The sequence below is a fragment of the Mytilus edulis genome, chromosome 1 (assembly GCF_963676685.1).
Source record: "Mytilus edulis chromosome 1, xbMytEdul2.2, whole genome shotgun sequence".
Classification (NCBI taxonomy): domain Eukaryota; kingdom Metazoa; phylum Mollusca; class Bivalvia; order Mytilida; family Mytilidae; genus Mytilus; species Mytilus edulis.
The window spans coordinates 13,951,123-13,973,713 of record NC_092344.1 but is presented as its reverse complement, the minus strand read 5'-3'; the positions used below and the strand labels follow the sequence as shown (position 1 = coordinate 13,973,713).

The window sequence follows — 22,591 nt, the reverse complement described above, 5'->3', positions numbered from 1 at the left end:
AAAGCGCAAGTCTAAACGTGTCAAGATGATATATATTTTGGTACCATTGGTGTTATATTAAAAAAAAAATAGATTACTGAATGCATTACTTTTCGTGTATCTTTGCAGTAACTTGTTTTTTTATGACCATTTAATTACTAATTGTGTAAGGAATTGTGAACTAACGGAAATGAGATTTTTATAAAGCGTGTCGATTCTGAAGGGCAAAATGCATGAAATATATTAAAGGACATTGTAAGAAAAATATGAACATTTTTGTACGATGCTTTTAACCATGAAAAAGCGAGATTTATAAACCCCATCAACAGTTTCGAGTTAACTATATTTTATTTTACAGTTGACATTTTAAAGAAACGAGAATCTGGTCGTGATAATAATGTTAAAGAAAGTATGGAATGCATATGTATATTAATATAGTTAAAAAAAAAATTAGTTAGTTATACCGGTAATAAATAGTCAGTTCTCAGCGCATGTGTTTACAAATATTACTACGAATCTATGAAGTTTAATCAACAAGTAATATTTCTTTCGGTGATTGTTGACCGAAAACTTAGCAGCATATTTATACTTTCCGGCGGATTTTGATGCCGAAGCTTACCAGTTTTACCTTGTTAAACAATCAACGTAGATTTATGGGGTGCGAGTACAACATTTAAAGGTGATAGATGAATTTGTATTTGTTTTATTTTTCAAGTATACATTGAGACGAGCGAGCATATAGTGTAAGGAAGGACACTGTAGATAAATGTCTACTTGATAATTGGTATTATGTAATAAATAAAGTAGTTAGATGCACATTCCATTGACTCATTGGGTATCAAATTTCAGAATCCTCTCGTTTCCCCTGGTTGAAAATAAATGATTTAACGAAATGCAAATATAATCTAAAAATTTGTAAGGGTTCCGCGGAACCCAGTGTCTCGCCTACTTATGCTGTTAATCGCAGGCTCAACAAAAATGAGGGGAGGAATCAATTCCTCTCAATACTATCTTTTGATTGTAAGAAGCTTCTGTCCAAGTTTGGTAAAAATCCAGGATAGTTTATGAGTTTAATAAATGTTTTAAAAACTGACTGCAGACTGTATGTAATGTTAACTGAAAGACAAACTAAGTCCATTTATAAGTAAAATACGGATAAACAGGTACAAATTTTTTAACAAAATTTCCTTCTACGATACTATTTTATGATCATAAACAAGCTTCTGTCCAAGTTTGGTAGAAATACCAGGATAGTTTAAGAAAGATTTTAAATTTTGAAAACTTTAACCACATAGTGAATGTAATGTGTCCTGGCAGAAAAACTAAGACCATTTAAAAGTAAAATACGGAATTTTATTTTTACAAAATTGACTTCTGGATACTATCTTATGATCATAAACAAGCTTCTGTCCAAGTTTGGTCCAAGTTTGGTCGAAACCAGGATAGTTTAAGAAAGTGATTAAAACTTCAAAAACTTTTAACCACAGAGTGAATATTTGTGGATGACGAGGACGACGACGGAATGTAGGACTAAAGTCGAAGGCTCGACAGAAATAAAACTGCTAAAGAATATATATTCGTTCTCACTTGCAGATCAAGCGGAAGCTTATTTTGCCCAGACTCCCAGCGATTCTCTCTTTCGATCGGACAAAACATGAAGAAGGTTCGAGCAGAAGACACTAACATACGTTTAAGTTTAGTATCACGTAGAAAGTAGCATTCATAGGTCACCATACGGTCTTACGAATGAGCAAAACCCATTTAGCATTTCAAGCTATAAAAAGATCCCGCAATTTTAATGAGAAAACAAACATACATGATAAAAATAAATGAGAAATAAATACTATGCTTACATGCAGCCACAAACAATAATAACCCCCGATTTAAAGACATGGGACAGGCACAAGTCAAATTGTTCAATATTAGTTCAAAAGAAACACAATAAGTATAAATTTCATATAGGGACATATGTAGGTGACTTCCTTTTTATCTTTCAATACATCAGGTCATAAGAGATATATGTATTCTACCTATTTTGACAAGTCTTCGACAATATGTCTACAAATATTGTTCTAAAGTTTGGAATCAAATTTCACACTTTGTAATCTTCTTTAAAAAAAAATTGTAAATGATGAATATAAAATTTCATATCAATATCATAACTATACGATTGATAGATACACAGGTAAAAAGACAGGTGTGTGTTGACGGAAAAATAAACATTTCTGTTCAGGTAATCTATTTGATCCATTAGGAAAGTTAATAGGATAATATGTGTTGGCGCTTTTTAACAAGGATTAACAAAAAAACTATTCGGATTTATTACACACATTAAGGTGATAATATTACATATTGAAATTCGGCCAAAGTTAGGATTTAAACACTATGAATGAAGAAGAATAAACAACTGCTCGTTCATGTAACATTTTAACATGCAATCGATCGTAAACATGTTCAAATGTAAATATTCATAACGGTCCACGGGTCAAACCGAAACACGGATTAAAATTTCAGATCATTGACGACCCGAAACAGATATAATTATAGCTAATAGACAAGAAGATCTCCGCCTTTACAACTAGGGAAATATTTCATTACAATAGGAAGATATTTAATGAAGGGATGTGACGAATGAGTGATTAAGTATAAATAGACGTGTATTGCCTGTGTTGTTTATTGACAATTCTCAGGTGAAGTGCATATTTTATATAATCAGAAAATGCAGACATGTGCAGTAAGCAACAGGTAAATGCATGTTTCTGGTGTTAGGTGAAAACGTGAAGAAAATATCACCCCATTCTATTAATCGAAAAGTGAAATGTACTTAGACCGAATGGATTAATAACAAGTCGAAAAGTCACAAGGATGGGTGGAAAGTTAAGTTGTGCTAGTAGACGGTATGCAGAGAGGGATTCAGATTTTCAACCTTATACTAAAGGACCCATTCCAAAGCAAAATGTTGAAGGTGAGTCAAAAGTTATCAAGCTAAGCTAACAAATATAAAATGGGACTAAAAATTTCACATTCAACCAGTAACTGTACTCTAGGTTAAGCTGATTAGATTTTATTTTCAACGATTTAAACTGGTAAATTCATTTTTAATCTGTCTCTGGTTCACAGGGTTATTAAAGTCGTATATTTTGTGCATATGTACTTTTTGTATTTAACTGTCATGTTTAAAACCGTCATATATTATCCTGTAAACTACGTAAGAACATAAAAAAGAATATTATATTTGCTACCGCAGACTCTAAATTGTTGAGGTAAATTTCAGACGAAGTATATTTAATCTGATGTATTGGTCCTGTTAGATTAAACAGAGAAAGCCAGATGAAATATTTAGTTTTGAAAAATGTGTGTCAAGACTGAAAGAATGGGTGTACAGAATTATTTGAGTATGAATACATGTAAAATACATGTAAAATAAACCTATATATATAATGGTTTACTTTTTTTTTTTTTTTAAATTGTTATTTGGATGGAGGGTTGTCTCATTGGCACTCACACCACATCTTCCTATATCTATATTAAACAAACCTACCTAAATAAAAACCTAAACGTTTACCAATGAGTATAAAGTAAACGGCAAACGCATTTTGAAAACATTTACATGTATATCCCCTTACTCTAAATTGATTGCAGAAGCCGATTGAACATATATATATATATACAGAAAATATACATACACGAAGCAATGAGGCAATAACATAATATGTATACATTTGGGACTTCTTCAAAAGAAACAATCTATCTAGTGAGATGAATCCTTTATTTCGTAATAATTATTGTACAATTATCCTTTGAGAGTAAATGCCAAGCTCAAGCACTGTAATGTTTATTTTCGTCTGATATAAGGACATGTATTGGGGAAATTAATAAGGAATCAATGTGTTGGTTTTTCTATCTGAATCGCACGTCACAAAAGTAAACAGTATGAATTAAATGTTTATGAATGACTAGTCCACACACGGTAACACAGATAAGGTTGTTTATCGTTATCACTTTTCTTAATTGATGTTAAGTTATTAAACTGAAATTATATATTTTTTAGCTTAATCTTGGATTACCTCACTTATCTATAATAAGTTTAGATAATCCAGAATTTTGTTTATCCTGGAAACGATTTCCTCGGACACGTCGTGTTTCTGGGATATATCTATATGGTACGATCTGGACGCCAAATGTTCAGGAAGACCAATACAAAAAACATTTAAAATCACCGAAACCAGCTGTCCTATAAAGACCCCCCCCCCCCCAAAAAAAAAAAAAAAAAAATTAAAGTGAAAGTGAAAGGCAACATTAAACGTGTAGAAAATAATCGATTTTCTTAGATATTTATTTTCTTTTAGTTTGGAACAAGTTTTGAATTGAAAGTAAACTGACTAAGGATACATAAGACAAAATACAGGATTCATTACAATACAAATCAGAACTGGAAAACATTGAAATCTTAAATAATTGTATATAAATAGCAAAGACACATGTCATGTACAGACGAAGCAATGATAAAACTACCCGATATCAAGTAAAAGTTCGCAGTAAATGAAAGCAAGGTCAAAGTACTTTTAAGCTTGTTGATATAAAATCATACCGTGCTCCACATTTAGTGACACAATTTGTGTTTTTTAGATTAAAAATTTGTATTAGTATTAATAGAAAAGTCTAATCAGTTATCACATATCGATAACCAAGCGCTTAAGAGCTTAAATATTGTGATCGTACACCTGCTTAATGTATGAACATATGTTGGCATTTGTCCACGCGTATATCGAATCCCAGTAAGTTGTCTCTTTATTCCATCACAAAATTAACAAAGCAATTTCAATGTCTAAAGGTTACATACATGTAATTTCAATAGGATACATTAATAAGCAAAGTTTCGCGTAGTTCATCCGAAATCCGTGATGGCCACCTTTGCACAATGATAGTATAATACTGTAGCTGAACGGAAGTACATGCGCATATTCCGATGTAATCTGATGACGTAAAAAATACAGATATGCTTTGACAAACAGTTAGATTGACGGAAAGAACAACACAAAATGTATCCCCAACTAAAGTCTAGTCACGGAATTCTGGTGAGACAGACATGATGTTTTACTCGTCTTATTTGTAGTCCGAATTTTCCCAGAATAAATTATTTTGCTACACCCTTAATCGTCTAAACATTTAGCGCAAAGTGTCTCTTTTAAATGTACCTTTGAGGTAAGTGCACCAGATAAATCGTATCTTTAAATTTTTTTGTTAGAATATGAGTTTAAATGACAGTTATGTTGCCACTGAAAAAAAATATCATATAGGCATACATGTATTTTCCCAAAACTTTTTCCGATGCCTCAGTAGCGTTAAAGCCTTTACAGGCCTGTATGAACTAAATAATCTTTTATACATAAATAATATTTATTTCTGTATACATGCAATTATCCTTGTTTGTTATAAAGTTTAATGGAATTAAGATTTAACAGGGTCCAGAACTTTAATACAGAAGTAGCAGGAAGTAGCATTTTCGAATGTTTTAATAGGGACGATCGTTTATAAGTATGAATAAGGATGGTAATGTTTGAAATGATACAGATTGGGCAAAACAAGGTTTAAGCTGAACTTTTATTCTGACCTATGCAATCTTCTGGTAATATGAATTATTACATAACAGAATAGAAGCAAAGAGAAGCGGATGTAGTAAATGACCCCTACAGTAAGGTCAACTTTAATTCAAAAAGTGAAATAATCATAATGTATAACAAAACGTGTTATAATGATTTCTTCATTAATATACTTCGTGATCCCCTCGTGTTAGATTCAATTGCATTTCGAGAGAATGTATTGCGTTTTATTTGCATGTTTATGTGGTACTCTGAGAGAAAGTATCGATTTAAAAATCAAACACCAATTTATTTGATATACTAGTATCTAAGTACTATAAAACCGTGATATACATGTATATCTGATAACCTTCTATATAAAACGTTCAACTTGAAATTTTACGACATAAAATATATGAGAACCTAAGCTCTTCTGAATGATGCATAAATGATTAATGACAGGACTAAAGAGACCAAGATCATCGACTGTTGTCCTCAAATCCGGTCAATAACTTTTTGATATAACATTTGTTTTAAGAAGGAAACAATATTTCTGAACATGAGGTTAACTGTTGAAACGTTGAATGTATATATCTGTCGTGACGCTCATATCCATCAAGTGAATATAAATGGACTGTCAATCGACTAAGTATGCTGTTGTAATTGTCTGTTGTTTTTTGTTCCTAAAGCTGTTTAACAACTCTGCTTTTAAAAAGCAAACAAAGCTTATTAATAAATACATTAATTACGCTATTGATTCAAAAGTGCTTTATTATATATATGCATTTTGACTGGGTTTTTTTCGAAACAGTCCGGTTAATATCAAAATGGCAAACACAGCGGACGGATAGCCGTGGGCTGACGGCACATTTTAATGTGTTGTTAGTACTTACTGATGAAAAAATAGAGTTTAAGTTGGATAATTTGATATTGACGATTTTCATTTATACCGTTTAAGATTAATTATCCTTGGTAGATTGTTAATTTCAAAATACAGAAAACCAGAATAGCTGTCAATTTGACAGCTCAGTTTCTTGTTTTCCTTGTTTCGAGGGTTTTAGGATGGGATTTGGGGTCGTATCATTTGCTTTTGTCTTTTATTTTTCATGTTGAACAGGGAAAAAAGAAGTCAATGACGTAGGAAGTAGTTGTTCATATTAATCTTTAGTGGAAGTGTTGATAATTGATACCTGTAATCAACGTCAGATCAAAAGTTGTTCACCCGAACAGGTGGATGTTTCTGTACATTGTTAAAGTGTAAACACCAGCTTTAGTCTTCAAGTTACGAACAGACCTACAAATTCAAAATGTCAGAATTAGCTTCCATTTAGAAGATGATTATTTAAGTACTATTTGTAACCATGAACAATTTTTATCTCGTTCCACAGGTACTCGAGGAAAAAAACCCATATTCATTATTATAAAACATAAAGGTATAAACTGGGTTTATATCTTGCTGTTCGGTGTGGGCCAATGATCCGTGTTGAAGACCGTACTTTAACCTATAATGGTTCACTTTTACAAGTTGTGAATTGGATGGAAAGTTGTCTTATTAGCACACATATATACCACATGTTCTTATATATATATATATATATGTATTTTTGTAGAGACAAGTGCCCATGCCTGTATTCGTTCACATTTTAACCATTTTTGTAGTAATGAAATTTCTTCGACACCATTAATTATCAGTTGTATTTTCATGACTACAGTAACCCCATATTAAATCAGCATGATAAACTTTTCTTCCCTGTAAAAGTACAAGTATGACTCAACTAAAAAATCTGACACTTTCCTTATATAGTGATGACATTATCTTGAAAGAAGATACTGAATGGAGACTTGTAAATGAGTTTTTTGTGTGCTTTTATTTAGGTTTAACTTCGTCATTTGAACTCTGGTGGGTATTTGTCTCATTGGCAGTCATATACCATATCATCTTACTTTTATGTTTAAGACTTCGTTTGTAAAAGAAGCTTGCAAAGTATTAAATCAAAAATGTATACATTATAAACATTTTTGATTTTATTTTTTCAAATTAAAAGAAAAGAAACGAAAAGAAAATGTTTTCCAATCAGACTGCCGTGACAAACAAAAATCTAAAGAATTATTTTCCTTGTGCTAGAACACTTATTTCTCTTCAGAAAAAAAAAAGACAAACTTCACAGGTCTAAGTTAGACTTATAGACGTGACGTGAATTGACTTGACTCAGACCCATGGTTTAAATTTATCTGAAAAACATCTGATATTTTCTGGACCCGCGCGCGCGTTATATTAGGGTGGGGGAGCCTGTTTGTATTTACTTTACCAGTCACAATTCTGAAAGAGTATCGAATACGAATATCCCATATCAGTATACAATGTATCTAAACAAATGTAACTTTAATATATCAAATATGTAGGTGTTTTTCGTAAACGAGAAAGTGAAAATAGATTGAAACCAAATCAAAGTACAGCGCTTGAATTAGTTTGTCACAGAGACAACAACTCAACAAGGGGGAAAAAGTCATCCGGAGGTCATCCTACGGCCTTCAACAAATATATATATACTGGTTCAACAAATTCGTGAGTTAACAACAACTATATATTAGATAGAAGTAAATCAAGGATGTATACCTGACTATAATATATGCCCTTGACTAATTGAAGTAAAATGAAAAAAATGCACAACTATGAGATGTCATACAATTTCTACATTTTGTTTAATTTGCAGGGTAAACAAGCAACGAAATGTTCTCCATTATTTGGCAAGTTTTCGATACGCGGCCCGATTTAAGAGATTGACATATTGTAAAAACACCACGGTCTTTTGCTGAAGGTCGTATGCGAACTCGTTGATGTCTCTTTGGATTCTTGTTTTGATATTTTGCTGTGTCATTTATGCACACAGGTACATGTATAAACAATTTATCTTAAATCAGATTCATTACATAAGCTCTCTTTAACAATGATCTTTAACGGAAAGAGCTAGTTGCGTGATTTCATCAAAACTTGGTACGTGTGACATCACCAGTGTCGACTGTTAAAGTATTAAGATATCGCGTGCATGGTTTACTGTTTTTCACTGAATAAAACATCTTTTTTCTTATTTACGTGCATGTCAAATGCGAAAACTATGAAGTCACTTGGGTAGGGAGAACCAAAGGGAAAAGTGTTTAATCTTTCAGATCAAATAATTGATACTTGTAAACAACGAAACTTAAGATATAAACACGCGAAGTATGTATGTACCATCCTATAATAATAAAGCCATACATTCCTTTTTTTAAACAGCCAAATAGTGTACATGCACGAAATAATTTGATTCCATCATATCTATGTAATATTGTATTTCGACTGCGGTGACAATCGCAATATAGCCAGCCTTAGGACATGTATCAATATTTTAGCATTTTCGATAGTCCTGCATGGCATTCGAAAGGCAAACCTAATATTTTCTTCAGCAACTTTGCAATAGAAACACAATGTATTCAAAGAAAAGATAAGATAATAGACTGTTTCAGACTTTAAAATAATATTTTGTAACAAGGAGTATAATGTCGATCATTAGGCATCAGCCTTTTTTACTACGCCGTAACAGTCGTTGTGTTCGTTCCTTCCGTAACTATACATGACATGTAATGAAAGTTGGTATATGCATAGATTTATTGTTTATATTTCTTTTTGTTAAGGATGTTTGCTCCTCCATTTTTTGATTTTTTGCCAGATTTTCGGAATTCTCTGGTTTTATCCATGTATTGTCATTTGAGAAAGTTATTCTTTGTTCGGGTTGTTCTCGCTTTAACACCACGTTTCTATTCTCTATTCTATGACAACTGTTAGTTGGTTAGTGAAGTTGTATAACGGGCTCGTGCTATGTTAGATTTGAATATATGGGCAAAACATGTACATTTATTTCTTTGGTTAGTTTAAAGTTGGGGTTCCGTTAAAATACTATATAAGGAAATTGTTGGTTTGTCAGTTCATGAAAGGTGCGGCTCACAGTGATCGTTTATTGTCATGATTATAAAGTTTGATTTCAGTTCATTTAAATGTATTATCACATTCTGTCGAATGGAAAACTGAATAGTTTATTATATATTTTGTGTTAAATTATTATGTTATTAAACATTCTTTGCTAGAAAAAGAAGTTACTTAGAGCAACCAAATATATATGTTATCTTGATGTTTGTCTTGTTTATAATAAGGATGTATTTAAACAACTGACTGAGATTCGGACAAGCATACCGAGTGAGATTTTAATAGACATTTTCTTTCTGTCTGATATATGAGTTATGGATTTAGCCGCTTAAGAATGAACTCGCACTCAAAACTAAGGTTTTCGTCCGTAATTGTTAAAGTATCTTTGTTGAAAACTTTTTTGTACCGATTAAGTTATAAAGACTTTTGATATTCTCTTCTGATCTCACAAAACCTGTTAACCCGCTGCCTTTTTACGTCTGTCCTAAATCATGAACATCTAGCATTTGTTAGTTTCTTTAAGTGTTATTCTAGATTTTTTTGGCTTTTTTATTTCTTTCGATGAGCTAACATATTATTGTTGAGGGCCCAGCTTAAGCCCGCATCCGGATGATGGATGTTCTCGCTGCGTTCGGAAGTCCTATTGGTGGCCTTGTGCTGTTTTCTACACTTTGGTCGGGTGATGTCTCTTTGGCACATTTCACGTTTCCATTTTTTATTCTATGTAAATATAAATAACAATATCGGAAACGTATCATATGTAATGCTAATTGATAATATTAGTGTATTGATATTTATAATGTATAATCCAATTACTGACACGGCTAATTCTCGACAGTATCGTGACGTTTCTCCTTGGACATATGTCAACTTCATGTCATCTAATCATTGAAAGTAAAAGATCCTTAATTGGCATTTGATATGCTAAGAATTGATCAATACCATGACTATATACGTCTGCAATACAAAGGTGTGGGGGGGAGGGTTTGTACCTAACTGTAAAACCAGGTTTAACTAACCTTTTTTTAGTAAATGCCTGTTCCAAGCCAGGAACATGACAGTTGTTTTCCATGCATGTTTGATACAGTCGAGCGTTTTAATTTTTCATAATTTATTAACTTCCCCTTTAAGAATTTATCTTTGTCTGAGGTATTTTGTTATTGTATTTTTTCTTCTTCATATAACTTGAGATGATGTAACCGTATGTAAAAATTGAACATTTATTAAACGGTTAAAGCTTGACATATTTACCGGATACAACTTTTCTGAAAAAAATATCAGTGAAAAAGCATTCGTCCCATTCTTAAAACTTGAAATAATTCAAGTTTTATGTCCATAACAAGACCATATCAACTGCCAATTGTAAATAGTCAACAAGTAAATTCATCGAAATACATGAAAGAAAATATGAATATCGGACCAGAAAGCAATGATTCTCAAATGTTCACATTAATTCTGGTTTAACTTCCTTAATCCCTCACAACTCATCATTTCTCTGGCAATTAAGCTCTAATTACAACCAACTTAATTAGAACAGGCAGACACTATTTACTTGACACTAGGAGGCTAAGGTGTAAGTTGGGATTTGGTATCATATCCATTCGCCAGATGCTGCCAATGAACACTAAACTTCGGATTATCTCGTGTTATAACGTCCATTGGAAATTTAATGTCTACCGAATTGCCAAGTAAGTTTATAATCGAATTTAACACTACACTGCGTAAATTTTTTCAAACAATGTATATAGAATATTTTGAAGATAATATTACTTGCCGTTTATCTTTTGGAAGTATGACCAACAAAAAAGCCAATTATCCAAGTTCGCCAATATTTCGATAGTTGTTAACTTTGCAGAATTATATCTATATAAATGAAATATTTTAGCATGTTAATTACAATGCATGCATTGAATACATCATTACATGATCACCCGTTTCGGAAAATTGTGTCCTCCTTAGGTTGAAGACGCAATACATTTGTTACAGTATTGTCCACAAAACATAAGAGTTTAAGAAATAAGACAGATCTCTTACATGATAAGGGTCTTTGATATTTTGGATGCGAACCTATGGCAAGTTTTAAGAGCTGAATTCAATATCCGTATGAAATATTTGAATAGCCTGCATGTTATGGTTTTCATATTCTTTACTTGTTCATATTACTGCCATAAATTTATTACTATATCATTGTAGTGGACTTCTAATGTTACGTGCGTATGCTCATCAAATTGCATTGTTGGCTTCAAGTTGTTTTATTTTTTAACTTCACAGTGCTGAATGAATTATGTAGGAAGGACAATATACACTGAACCAAATTTTTGGTTCGAAATCCCATCGAGTTGAAAAAAACCCTGAATTTTATAAACTATTGACACATATATACATGTACAAAAGTAACTAAATAAATTTATTTATCCAAATTTAAAACGTTTACACAGATAATTGTATACCATTTTGATAGTTAAAGTAACACCTCTTGTCGCCTAAGGTTAACACACAAACATAGATCACATATCGTCTTACTAATCTTTGATCTACAATTGACAGTTTTGACAAAAACCAACAATACGATTTAATAATCAGCGTTTTTGTGACATATTTTAGACAAGACAAACCATTTGACTAATGACACATAACTTCTTTAAATATTTACATTAATTATTGATTAAATATATAATATATTCTTGGCCCATTTTTACAACCCTATTGTCTGTCCGTAAACATTATATATGAGAATCGTAAATCAGAGAACAAACCCTAGAAGCAAGTTCAAGGTGTTTTAAAGTGAAGGACAAACTGACAATTTAAAGGTTATTAAAAAAAAACCAAGGTTATCACAAAAAAAAAAAAAACAGATCACGTATGTGATTTAACTCTATTTCTTGTCTCCTTATGTTTTCAAAGGAATCTTGATTTGGACATAAAAATCACATATGGAATGGATTGACTGTACCGTATAGGTTCTATAGGAACAGATAGGAAAAAAATTTGGAAACAACATTGATATATAGCCTTGCAACGGCATCAAAGCAAAACGTTAAAAATAGCCTTGCAAGACAAGACGTCTTCCTGCAACGGCATAATGTATTTTATGGAGTGGAGTGTTGGAGTGGAGTATTGGAGTGGAGTGTTGGAGTGAGATTTTGGAGTGAGATTTTGGAGTGAAATTTTTGGAGTGAGATTTTGGAGTGATTTTTTTTTTTTGGTGAAATTTTATAGAGTATATAGTATATTATTAGTAGAATGTCAGGGGGTTAAATGTTTTGTTTAATTTTGAACAAGTATTCATTAAAAATATATAAAGAAAAATTACAGTGCTAAATATTGATTAAAATTTTGATCACAGATAATTAAGAAATAATTCATGGGGGCCTGAATATATCGTGATTTTACCACGGGTTGGCCCTTTATGACAAATATTTTACCCCTGAGCGATAGCGAGGGGTAAAATATCGGCATAAAGGGACAACCCGTGGTAAAATCTAGATATATTCAAGCCCCCATGAATTATTTCGATTCTGATAGGACACATACGGCAATTCTTTTGCATCGAAGCGCTCTAGGTGTAGGCAAATATTTGCCGTTCCCATAAATAAACCCACTAATAAACTAGCGTAAAAGAACGGAGCAAACTGCATTAGTGACATGTTTAAACTATTTAAAATAATGTATTTAGACAGTTTTGGATGAATTTGAATGATAATTTATTTATATGTCTTATATGATGTACAATAAAGGGCTTTTGCCACATTTTAGCATCATTTGTGTATGTTTCCTTGTGATGATTTTCGGATTCACAAGCGTGTATTTTCCCGTAAAATGCTTACATTCTAACGTCATTGTTCTATGACGTCGGGTATCTCATTCATAAAAAAGCATATGACGTGGGAGTACAATCGGAACAGCACTGGCAATATATTCATATTTTACCACGGGTGTGTACTCAAAGCGTTTGAAGGACGTCATGTTAGAATCATGAATAATTATTTGGTCATGTTCATTTAAAAATATGAAATATGCTCCTTTCATTAACTCACCTTGTGGGAGTGTCATTTGACTTGTAGTGACAAAGTGCACATTGAATTGCACAGAATTTCGAAGTCCTAATGGGCAAAAATCTGGGAAAACTCATTGAACCAGAATATCATAATAATGCTCATATCTTTGTGCAAAGAATAAAATTCGTAATAACTAGTATCTCAATTGTTTGTAAAACAATTAAAAGGTCTTTCCTGTAAAAGTGATGTTTTCGTAATGTTCTTTGTACGACCTTTCGTTTGATATACGACCTCGTGTGACTCTATTTTATTAATGAAGTCTTTTGTATCTTGAATGTAAACGTTATGCCTCTTCAAAATGGTTTTAAGATTAGACCCAGTAATCTTTCAATGCGTCTCGTGGGAGAGTTACACTTATTGATGATTGGTCGGTAAGGAATGTTTATGTTTCCAACTATTTGACCAGTTCGGAATGCCTCATTAATTATTTCTAGATTAATTTTATGAACTTTTGGAAGAAGGTACATGTGTCCGTGTTTTGATTCATTATTATTCCTCCTCAAGACATTATAAGTTTGTGAATCTATTTCTTTTTCCTATATAGATTTTCAACAATATCTTTTATAGATTTGACAACAAGGTTCATTTATTTTCAACTTTTATTAAATGCAGTTCCTTCAACCAACATACGTAATGAATCTCAAGACTTATATATTTTATTGAGACCATAATTATTATATGCCTTATAACTACAACTAAATAGTTTTGTAAATATTGAAATTTGACCAATCTCTCTTGTTAATATGTATCCACATATTGGAGATTTATCATATATATATATATATATATGATATGATATTACTATTGATGTATCTATACCAGTGCCTGTATTAAAAATTACCATATTACCTATGTTTTATATTTATATTTATAGCTCAGCCTGCTACGAAGGTTTAACCACACAACCCAGGTGTAACAATATTTTCTCAATGTAAATCCAGGAAATAACACTGTAATTGCAGTTCATCTTTTATTATTGTGTTCTATCGATACCGAAATGATAGCTAGGTAATACCAATTAATAACTTATTTTTTCATAAATCCAAATTTCATCTAAATTAAATTCAGAAAATGAAAATACTTTCATCATTGTTGAAAACATTTAAACATTCTTTTTTATTTAAACAGAAGCTCAAGTCAATTAATTTGTAAATCATTTAAAAAACTAAAAACAACAGTGCAAAAACAATAAATATGATACTTTTAAACATGATAATGTGAAGATTTTTTGTTCATTTTACAAAATAATATAATATAATAAAGAATGGAAATGGGGACTAAACCTTTTACACGGGCATGTAAAATTCTCCTAATGAGGATGCTGCCAGATTCTTAAGAGATTGGGAAATCACAATGCTAAATAATTATATAACTCTAATTATGCATCAGTAGATCAGGAGAATTTGAAATTGTTTATAAAGGACTGTTGATATGAGGTCGTTCACATAATTATTCGAAACATTATTATTCGAATACTTCACTGCATGCATTTTTTTAATTCTATTTCAGTATAGTTTGTTTTTAAATTATTCATTACAAAATTTTTCATCAAATTTCACTCCAAAATCTCACTCCAAAAATTTCACTCCAAAATCTCACTCCAAAAGTTCACTCCAACACTCCACTCCAATACTCCACTCCAACACTCCACTCCATACAATACATTATTGCAACGGCGTCAAATGTACAAATTCGTAATACCCCACCGTATGATGTTTTACCAAAGCACAGTTTTCATGCTTTATACAAATTTTCAACAATGGATGATAATGCATTAGTACAATCATGTCTGACGACACCCAAGTGTACGAAAACATAACAATTGAGGAACCATCTGTTTAAGACATTGATAGTTGGCTACCACAACAATAAACAGATGTAGACTAACAATAGTTATTTAGATGTGTATCGATGTGTCAGTATTTGATGATCGATGTGTCAGTATTTGATGGTTTTACCGTATGGGTACCTCTCATCCACTTCATATAATCACATTACTCCATCTCCTCAACAATTTTACGATCATCATGCCTTTTTGATCGACAAAATAATGACTATTGGAAAATGTAATTTGAAGTAGTTTTTCTGTGAGAACCCACCAGGGACATACATATATTTTAAAATAAGCAGTAACAACGACCATGATACGCCTGTCTCATTCCAAAGGTTTGTGTCATTGGTACTTTTCTAAATTTGATGTGACTTTATTTCTCTATAGTAATAATACATTGTAACTGTCGGAGAACTGTTGAAGATTATCTGCCAACTGTTGCGAACTGCATGGAAACTGTTGTTGAACTGTTATATTGGTTGATTCAGACGTCTTTATGTTTGTTTTTGTATGAAGATATGCGACACATGCTTATATGCCCTTTCAACTAATTTTAAAGATTGTTCTTATGTTGTGCTGTTACACCACTGTCCAAGGTTAGAAGATGGTTTGGGCGTCCGCAAACATGTTTAACCCTGCCACATTTTGTATGTGCCTGTCACAAGTTCGAAGCCCGTGAATAAGAGGTTGTTGCTAGATGCTATATATTGTATTTGTTTTTCGTTGATTGTTTCGTACTTTGAATTGTTTGACCTTTTATAACTGGATGTAACTTTGGAATGAGTTTTGCTAAAGGATGCACGGTGACCTATATAGTTGTTAATTTCTAATTAATTTTGTCTTTGGAGGAGGGTTGACATTGGCAGTCATACCACATCTTTTTTGGTTATAATCCTTTGCACCTAACAGCTTTAACTTTAGGCAATTCCATGTAATTTTCAACATTTTGAAGTCTATTCAGCTCAGGTTTTATATATCTTTTAATTGGCACAATTGGTCTTAGGTTTATAAATGTAAGCGTAAGTTCATGTTATCAAATGGATGACCAGGACAATTTTGCTATTTCCACTGATCTGCATTTCTTCTCATTAATGTGAAAACAGTGAGAGTATATAAATATAAACAGGCGTTTACTACATATTGAAAAAATCTGTTTACAACTTGCCTTCACAGATTCATGACTCTTCTAAGATCTTTGTATAATGTAATTGCCGTTTGCTTTTATTGTTATTATACTGTGTAATGAAAATCGTCCTATCCTCTGCTTTGATAATATGTGTAAGAAAGAATGGTTCTAATTATCAGGAATACTTTGACATATTACCACTTATGATGTAACATGGTTTTTATTTATGCGGAATTCTATGAGAGTTTGGAATTTTGGCATCGAAGAATGATGAAAACACATGCTATCTATTGCAATCAATTATATCTATCTATCTTTGTTTTTACTGTAGTAGCAGATTTTACTTTGTTACTTTCAATTTCTGAACATCATCAGACCCGAAAATGCTTGGATTTAACCATCTGATTGAAGAGGTTCATCCATTCGGAAAAACAACGGGAAGACATTCTTTTGATGTATGCTAACCAAACCATTCGATATTGAATATCCATCTGCCATAGTAAAACTGACACAAATATGATGAATCTAAGTCATAATTTTGTTATCATTCAGTTATTTATTCTGGATGTAAATATAATTGTGCAAGCACCTGCCGTGCAGTACTTATATAAGTATTGATAAATCCTCGATTATATTAACAAATTATCATTCATGGAACTGTAATGTTCATATTCATCCAGATGTCTACTGTATCTTCAAAAGTTTATTGAGATGTTCTTCGTGAAGTTATTAGAGGGATGTATATTATACGAACATGAATAATGAAACTAATTTACACTTGAGGATTTTGGCAGCTTTAAAGTAAACCGTCTGCCGTGCGATAATAGTTTTAATTTTCGTATCATTTTATTAAGTTCTGTTCGATTTGCTTCATTGCAAAGTCATTCTGGAATCAATTAAACTTAATTTTAGAAACCATGCTCCGAAACGAATTTATTAATAAAAATGGAAATTATAACATTATCACTTTTTCATCTGTGTGAAGGCTAAAGCAAACCTATAAATTCGAGTCTAAAGTTTTGCTCACAGCAGCTGCTTGTTGATATTAAACGCTGCCAGTTTAATGAAGATAATGGCCTTTTATGGTGGAAATTATTTCTGACTCATCTATATTTACATAATATTGAAAACTAAAACAGTCCCAAATTGCCTTGTTCATGACTGTGTGATATTCACTTCAAGGATGACGTTTTGTTCAGTGTGGGTAAATGTGAAGCATTCACTTTTTGGCGGATCTTCCTACAACTGCAGACGACAGGAGGCCGCGTGGTCCGAAAATTGGGATAGTGATGAAGGTGAAGCAATGTTTATTTTTATTTAAAATTGAGAATGGAAATGGGAGAATATGTCAAAGAGACAATAACCCTACCATAGAGCAGACTTTATTTTGCATTTATATTTAAATGCAGGTTAGACTCTCGTTTATAAGTACGTTCTGTTTATTCTGTGAAAACTCGGTAACAGTTTTACACTTTTGAAAACCGTTTTCAATTTCAAATCTTACATTTCGACTAGAAAATGGCTTCAGTTTACACTTGAACAAAACCATTTTTAAAATCACTTATTTTTCTTTTATTCGATTTGATTTTCTATTCTGGTGATCATCGCGAGAGGAAACTTTGACTTTTAAAATCATCACATGGCTATTGTTTCGATACAAAGAGAATCCATTTATATGCCATTAAAAACATCCATAGCCGAATGGATTCTATGTAATCAATGTCTCGTCTATATTACACTAGTCAATATTTACGTGTTGCAAATCGATTTTATCCAGAATTTATAATATGATATACCGTGACTTGGAACTATTATCATTGCTTATCTCTTTCTTCATCATCAAGGTTGGTTATTTTATCTTTTTTTTTTCAGAGCGGAACACAAAATAGAGATCCTTTTCATATAATAATGGCATCTTTAAAAATAAAGAATGCGTCCGAATAACTATAACTGCGTTATAACGAACAATTAGATGAGCAAAAAATGCTGCACTTAAGTTCGCTATAAAGATGTTTTAACTGTTGGTTAGTTTGACATGAGTAGATTTTCATTGTTCAATCACTCAAATTATTTTAGACTTTGCGTATACAATTTTGAAAAAAATAAAATCGGAGGTCGCAAATTATGTTATAATTGTCATTTATAAAGCCTCCCTTTTCGTTAGGTTATCGCTCTATCATATTAGATGCTGAAAAAAAACCTTTATATGGGTTAAAATGAGATGAAAAAAACATCGAACGTCATGACAAAGGTTTTCACAAGCTGTCATTTTTTTTTACTTCTTTAGTATCAAAAATGGGTTTATTTAGTATATTCATTGGAAAAGAAACCCCCCAAAAAAAATTAGTAATGAATACTGTTTGACGTACCAGCATTCAAGTTTAAAATAGTAATATGCGGTGTCTAGCAGAATTGATTTTTTTCTTGCATACAATACGAGCTGCAGTAATGCTTCTATAATTAAATTAATTGATCGGCAATGAAGAGCATGTGTGTCATACCAATACTGACTCATATATCATTTATAGTTTTATTACTTCATTAAATTTTTACATTTCTATATAAAGACTGACATTTTTTAAATTACTAAATTGTCATCTTCGATTGTTTTATTACAAAATTAAAAAATATCTGTCTCAAATTAGGTCACAGCGCTGGTATATATTGTATTTCACTAAAACATTGTTATTTTATAATAATCATTGTATTATGATGTTTATGTATCTTGCCCGACAAAAGGGCCCATGATTGGTAAATAAAATAAAAATAAACATCGGTCATGCTTTGTAACAAAGGAACACTATCTTTAGAGGCGGCTCTAGGGGGTTGGGATCAGAACCCCCCTTTTTGAAGATCAATGCATTTGAATAGGGACATATAGTAGGACCCCCTTTATCATGGATTGTGGTACACCTCTGTATTACTTCAAGCTTTGTTATTCTTTTATGCATTATCAGGTTCTTGAGGAATACGTCATGACATTATTATTGAAAGGTATTAAAAGAAGGTAGAGGTATATTGACATCGACTTTTGTATTTATCAAGAGTAGGTTCAGGACTTTATCATGACCTTAAACATGAACACGTATTAAGACTATTAAGTTTGCATAAAATTATGTACCGAAAATAAATGTATATGATACGTATCATAAAAGTTCAACATCCCTCATTACATTAAGAAAGAAACGTCCAATAAAGCTAATAACAAAGATGAATAGAGACCCAGTATTTTGACATTGATTTATTGTACAGGGCAGACCATATAATCTCTATACTATGTTTTGTTTACTTATTTCTGTCGTTCAGTTGCTGCCTAATTGAAGTGGACCCCACAGCATGTTTTGTTCACAAATAAATGTCATTAAGCTATTTTGTCTTTGTCGTCCTGAATGAACAAACCCATTAAAATATAGGAAAGAAAAAAAGAAAAAAAAACTCAGTAAGGTTAGAATAAAATTGAGAATGGAAATGGGGAATGTGTCAAAGAGACAACAACCCGACCAAATAAAAAACAACAGCAGAGGGTCACCAACAGGTCTTCAATGTAGCGAGAAATTCCCGCACACGGAGGCGTCCTTCAGCTGGCCTCTAAACAAATATATACTAGTCCAGTGATAATGAAATCTGAGTCTTAAATCAATTTTCATTTATTTTGCAGAATCTGAAGGCGAAAACGCACAGCCTTGGAGGTTTTGGAGGAGATTTTCGTTACGGAGAGGAGACAAGGGGAAGAGGGATCTTCTTCACAGAGAAGACGATGAAAAATACGACGCTAGTCACAAACTATTTCCGGATGAAAATTGTAAAAGGACTAACAGCTTGAAACCACCCCCTAAACCACCAAGACTATTTCTCTTTAGATCTTCGTCCATAAGTACTCCACGTTCATCATTTGTTGGACCTCCGGATCGGAACTCTTTCGTCATGTCTCAAGCATACCAAAGCTCGAGAGCACGCGACAGCAACGTACCAACTGCGCATGTCGTTCCTGTTCAGAAGGAGAATGGCACCATTTCAAAACAGTTAGTAAATAATAATAACATTCAAAATGAAATACAAAAGCCAGATGATGAGAAACCACTGATTAATGAGTTCGACACAATAATGTTGGGGTCTCCATATTCATCTTCTAAAATTAAAATAGTTACACCGGACTTAAATCCACGGCGAACAATTGGCAGATCACGAAAAATGTCTGTAGATGTGTCTTCATCTGACAGTCATCGATTGGTCATTCAAAATGCCTCTGAACTTCTTTGTCAAACGCTAGATCCTACTATCTTATTGGACGAATTATCAGAAAAACAGGTTGTGTCTGCAATTGACTATCAGGCTTTTAAAGGCCATCCTGACAGACGATTAGTTTGTGAAAGTTTAATGCAGTCATTAATGGAAGGCACATTAAGTCAGTTTACTAGTTTCTGTGATGTTCTCAAATCAAAACTGACTTATGAGGATATCGCTGTGATTCTCGACGTTATGAAAGAAACATATGACATTATTTTCAACATTCCAGTCACCGGCGTATGTTCAACGGGTATACCCGACGAGGACAAGTCTATAACGTTCGAGATTGGATATTTCAATAACCAACTTGGAAAGTTGAAGCCATTAGTGCAATTGGAAAAGGCTCGAGACTATAAACGTTATTCTCGCGATTCGATGCTTCTTAAAAGATCTTCCCGAATTTCGTACATGTCATCGTCCAGTGATACCACTTTAATTGATGAAGTGGCAGGACTTGACTTGAGCGTGCCGATGATAAACATTAGTATTTCCGGTTACTCACTGCGTGGCTCTCGAGCTAAAGCCGTGGCAACACTTATAGAAAAATATGATTGCATTTTAGAACTTCATGTGGGAAAAACACAAATGCAAGGAGCTGATATAGGCACACTTGCAGTTGGTTTGCCAAAATCAAATATTTCTGTTTTAGATTTACGTTTAAATTCTGTCGGCAATGACGGGGCCAAATTACTTTCGTGTTTTCTACAAAAAAATGCAAGCATAAAAAATCTGAATTTATCGTCCACAGGTGTAGACAGTGACGGATTTAAAAACATTTGTGAAGCATTGAAACACAGTACATGTATTAATGAATTAGACTTCAGTTTTCTCGAAGTTGCTGATAGTGGTTGCATTGCTATTGGCAACATGCTAAAACAAAACAGGTCATTGACAAAACTGCGTCTAAGAAGTGCAAATATTTCATGGATTGGTTGTGGGATATTATTCGAAGGTGTTCAACAAAGCAAAACACTAATAGAACTTGACATGAGTCGAAACTTTATTGGTGACGACGGCATAGAAATGATGTGTCGCCATTTGAATGATAAGACAAGTTTATTGGAATTAAATTTAGAAAACTGTGGAATAACAGCTTCCGGTTGCTCTTTATTAGCAGATGTTATTCAAAGCTATAAGACTATTAAAAATCTGGATTTGAGCTCCAACTTCATTGCTGACTCCGGTATTTCCAAACTTGCTGCGTCATTAGAACGCAACAAGTCCATCAAAACATTAGGACTGAATATGTGTGGTATTACAAATGATGGGTTTTCGAAACTTTTAGATGTTCTGGAATGTAATCCTACAATAACTTTGATGAAACTGTGTTACAATCGACTTGGTCGAGAGTTCACTAATCCAGCCGCTGCATCGGATGACCTCAGATACCGCGTGCGAATTGTAACATCTTCAAATCCAAAACTTAAACTTTTATTATGGGGAAACGCTTTTGACGATGCATAATTATGTTGTCGGAAATTATCTTTACTAGTCCGGTGAAAATATAAACACTGTTTTAAAATGTTCATTTAATAATTATATACATATTTATTTAATTTATATCGATCATTTTAAACTTGTCTCATTTATATCTTGATATGTAAAATTTGAAAAGCTGAGGGATGATTGCCAATGAGACAAATATCCACCAAAAAACAAAGAAAAAGGATGTAATCGACTACAGATTATTAAACGTTCGTCAAAGATGAGCAGACTTATACTATATGGGAGGTAACAATGTATAATAATGGAATAACAAAATAGGAA

The 22,591-nt window shown here is 32.5% G+C and overlaps 1 protein-coding gene across 3 annotated transcripts; it reads left to right on the top strand.

Annotated features, from left to right (window-relative positions):
* Positions 1 to 2,131: 2,131 nt before the first annotated feature.
* Positions 2,132 to 22,404, top strand: LOC139524604 (FERM domain-containing protein C-like). 3 transcript variants are annotated; one of them, XM_071319538.1, is made up of 2 exons: positions 2,132 to 2,944; positions 20,196 to 22,404. In XM_071319538.1, exons 1-2 carry the CDS (start codon positions 2,845 to 2,847, stop codon positions 22,286 to 22,288), a joined length of 2,193 nt encoding a protein of 730 aa, XP_071175639.1. In that variant the 5' UTR covers positions 2,132 to 2,844; the 3' UTR covers positions 22,289 to 22,404. The 3 variants fall into 3 exon arrangements, with proteins under 3 accessions (XP_071175639.1, XP_071175630.1, XP_071175649.1); XM_071319529.1 differs by lacking the exon at positions 2,132 to 2,944 and adding an exon at positions 16,644 to 17,832; XM_071319548.1 differs by lacking the exon at positions 2,132 to 2,944 and adding an exon at positions 18,146 to 18,381.
* The last annotated feature ends 187 nt before the right edge of the window (positions 22,405 to 22,591 follow it).

Bases quoted from the DNA above. Each gene is read 5' to 3' on its own strand.
- LOC139524604 (XM_071319529.1), top strand. From the start codon at position 17,721: ATGACGTTTTGTTCAGTGTGGGTAAATGTGAAGCATTCACTTTTTGGC. The intron at 17,833-20,195 runs GTGAAGCAATGT...TTTATTTTGCAG, and splicing joins AAATTGGGATAGTGATGAAG to AATCTGAAGGCGAAAACGCA.